Here is a 2,151-nt window from a genome sequence, read left to right as displayed (position 1 = left end):
TTTTGAAGAAAAATTTAAAAATATAAAAAATGAAAAATAAGAAAAATTCATAATTCTTGAACTTATAAAAAATTAACTTCTAGAATTATAATTCTGCAAATTGTTTTTTTAATTAATAAATTCATAACACTAAAAATATGCCTTAAATTCCAAAAAGAATCCTTAATATAATTTCCATATGTCTTAATGTTTATCATAAGCAATTTTAAAAGAAATACTATTTTGATATATTGTCAGTGTTTTACAACATAAAAGGTGACTTAACATTATTGAATGCCTATTGAATAAATATTGCAACAATAAAAAATACTATTTTGATATATTATCAATGTTTTGATATATTATCAACATATTCTTTCTCTATCATTCTCCTATTGAAAAGGGACGGAGATGACATAGAATCACAGCTTCATACGATACTTTCTAATATAAATTGTATCGAATTTTATGCTTTTTTTGCATGCATTAATTTTTTTAATAATCAAATTATGAATACATTTTGAGTAATTCATGTTAAACAATAAAATTACCTTTATCAAACTCATATTTAAATGAATATTTAAGATCAAACTTCCTCAATAAATACAATTCTTAATGCTTAAACTTGTATTTTCACTTTTTTTTAAAACAAAACCATTACTATCTCAATCAATCAGCAACTCATAATTAATTATAATATTAGAGTTAATCATGAGATCAAGTTTAATAAAATTTTGTTCGTTATTTAGAATATACTCATCATTACTATTTATTTTTATAAATTCGACATTTTTTCAAATAATAATAGATGAAATTGTTTAGAATTGAACCTCATGCTTCGCAACTTAGTATTTTTGCCACTAAATTAAGTAGTTGGTACATTCATAGCTGTTAATAATAACTAAGTTGGTGAGACCCTTAATATTGATATTTGCTTAAGCACAAATTAAAGGTACGAGTGTCCTATCAAATTAAGCCATCATTTGGTGGAACTCATGAAAATCAAGCACCCCATTACCATCAATATCATAAACCTGAATCATAGCGACACATTCATCATAAGACTTTGCATCCCCAAGGCGATTCAACATCTTTTGCAACCCTTTGGGAGTTATGCAACCCGAACCTTTCTCCAACTCGAACATCTCGAACGCTTTCTTCAGGTCATCATCATCATCCCGCTTTTCTATTTTCATTAGCTTCAAGAAATCTTCATAGTCCAACATGCTATCCCCGTCGGAATCTAGTTCGTTGATCACCATTTGAGCATCTTCATGTGACATGTACTCCCCGATGGAGCCGAAGTATGCCCTAAGTTCGAGAGCCGAGATTTTCCCATCATCATCGCCATCGAAATAGCGAAACACTTGTTTCATCTCGTCCACTTGGTGAGGCCTTTTGGGTCTTTCACGAGGAGAGGATGGTGATGAAGCAGGAGAGGTGAGGGTGGAGGAGCTAGAAGACTTGGATCGACGGCGGTGAAGGCTTAACCTAAGGGTCTTGTTTGAGAACCATTTGGAAGCTTTGGAAACTTTAGTGGTCGCCATAGTTTCAAAGGGAAGTTAACGAAGATTGAAGAGCCTTAAATACAGGTAAAAGCGATGAAAGCTATATTTGTTTGGGAAAATGCAAAGAAGGTGAAATATTAATAAGTAAAACGTGATTTGGTGGAGGGAAATTGCATGGCAGCTTCCTAAGGGGACCCAGAATTGATTGACCACTGTCCTTTACACAAATAAAAGAGCCAACTCTCTCTTTAAAATGGGTTACTAAATTACGTATGACCACCTATTTGTTCGAATAAAGCTATTTTTCTATTAATTGATCGCTTGATATTGGATCGAAAAAGTGAAAAAGTATCCACAACTTTGATCGGATTCTATTCATCTTTTCCAAATTTTAGTCCATTGAATTTAAATTGTTAAAACAATTTAAATATTCATATTTTATCCTTGGAATTAAATAAATAATATTTTACTTTCTAATTATATAATATCTTCAAACTTTATTACCACACGTAAAGGGTTGAGTTTTCTAAAGGATAATAAACTATCGTTTTAATTTAAAATATTATATTTGATATTTCAACTTTAATTCCTTTTATTAATGTAGCATTTAATGTTAATGGTGTTAAATTTTTTGATGATATGACACTGTGACTACATATTAAAT

At 30.0% G+C, this 2,151-nt stretch overlaps 1 protein-coding gene across 1 annotated transcript; it reads right to left on the bottom strand.

Annotated features, from left to right (window-relative positions):
* Window positions 1-793: 793 nt before the first annotated feature.
* Window positions 794-1,596, bottom strand: LOC105763306 (probable calcium-binding protein CML41). Its single transcript, XM_012581495.2, has one exon. The coding sequence runs from the start codon at window positions 1,524-1,526 to the stop codon at window positions 951-953; it is 576 nt and encodes a 191-aa protein (XP_012436949.1). The 5' UTR covers window positions 1,527-1,596; the 3' UTR covers window positions 794-950.
* Between the last annotated feature and the right edge of the window lie 555 nt (window positions 1,597-2,151).

This window comes from Gossypium raimondii, chromosome 12 (genome assembly GCF_025698545.1).
Source record: "Gossypium raimondii isolate GPD5lz chromosome 12, ASM2569854v1, whole genome shotgun sequence".
Taxonomy (NCBI): domain Eukaryota; kingdom Viridiplantae; phylum Streptophyta; class Magnoliopsida; order Malvales; family Malvaceae; genus Gossypium; species Gossypium raimondii.
Note: the sequence above shows the minus strand (reverse complement) of the source record. Positions and strands in the feature narration are given on the sequence as shown.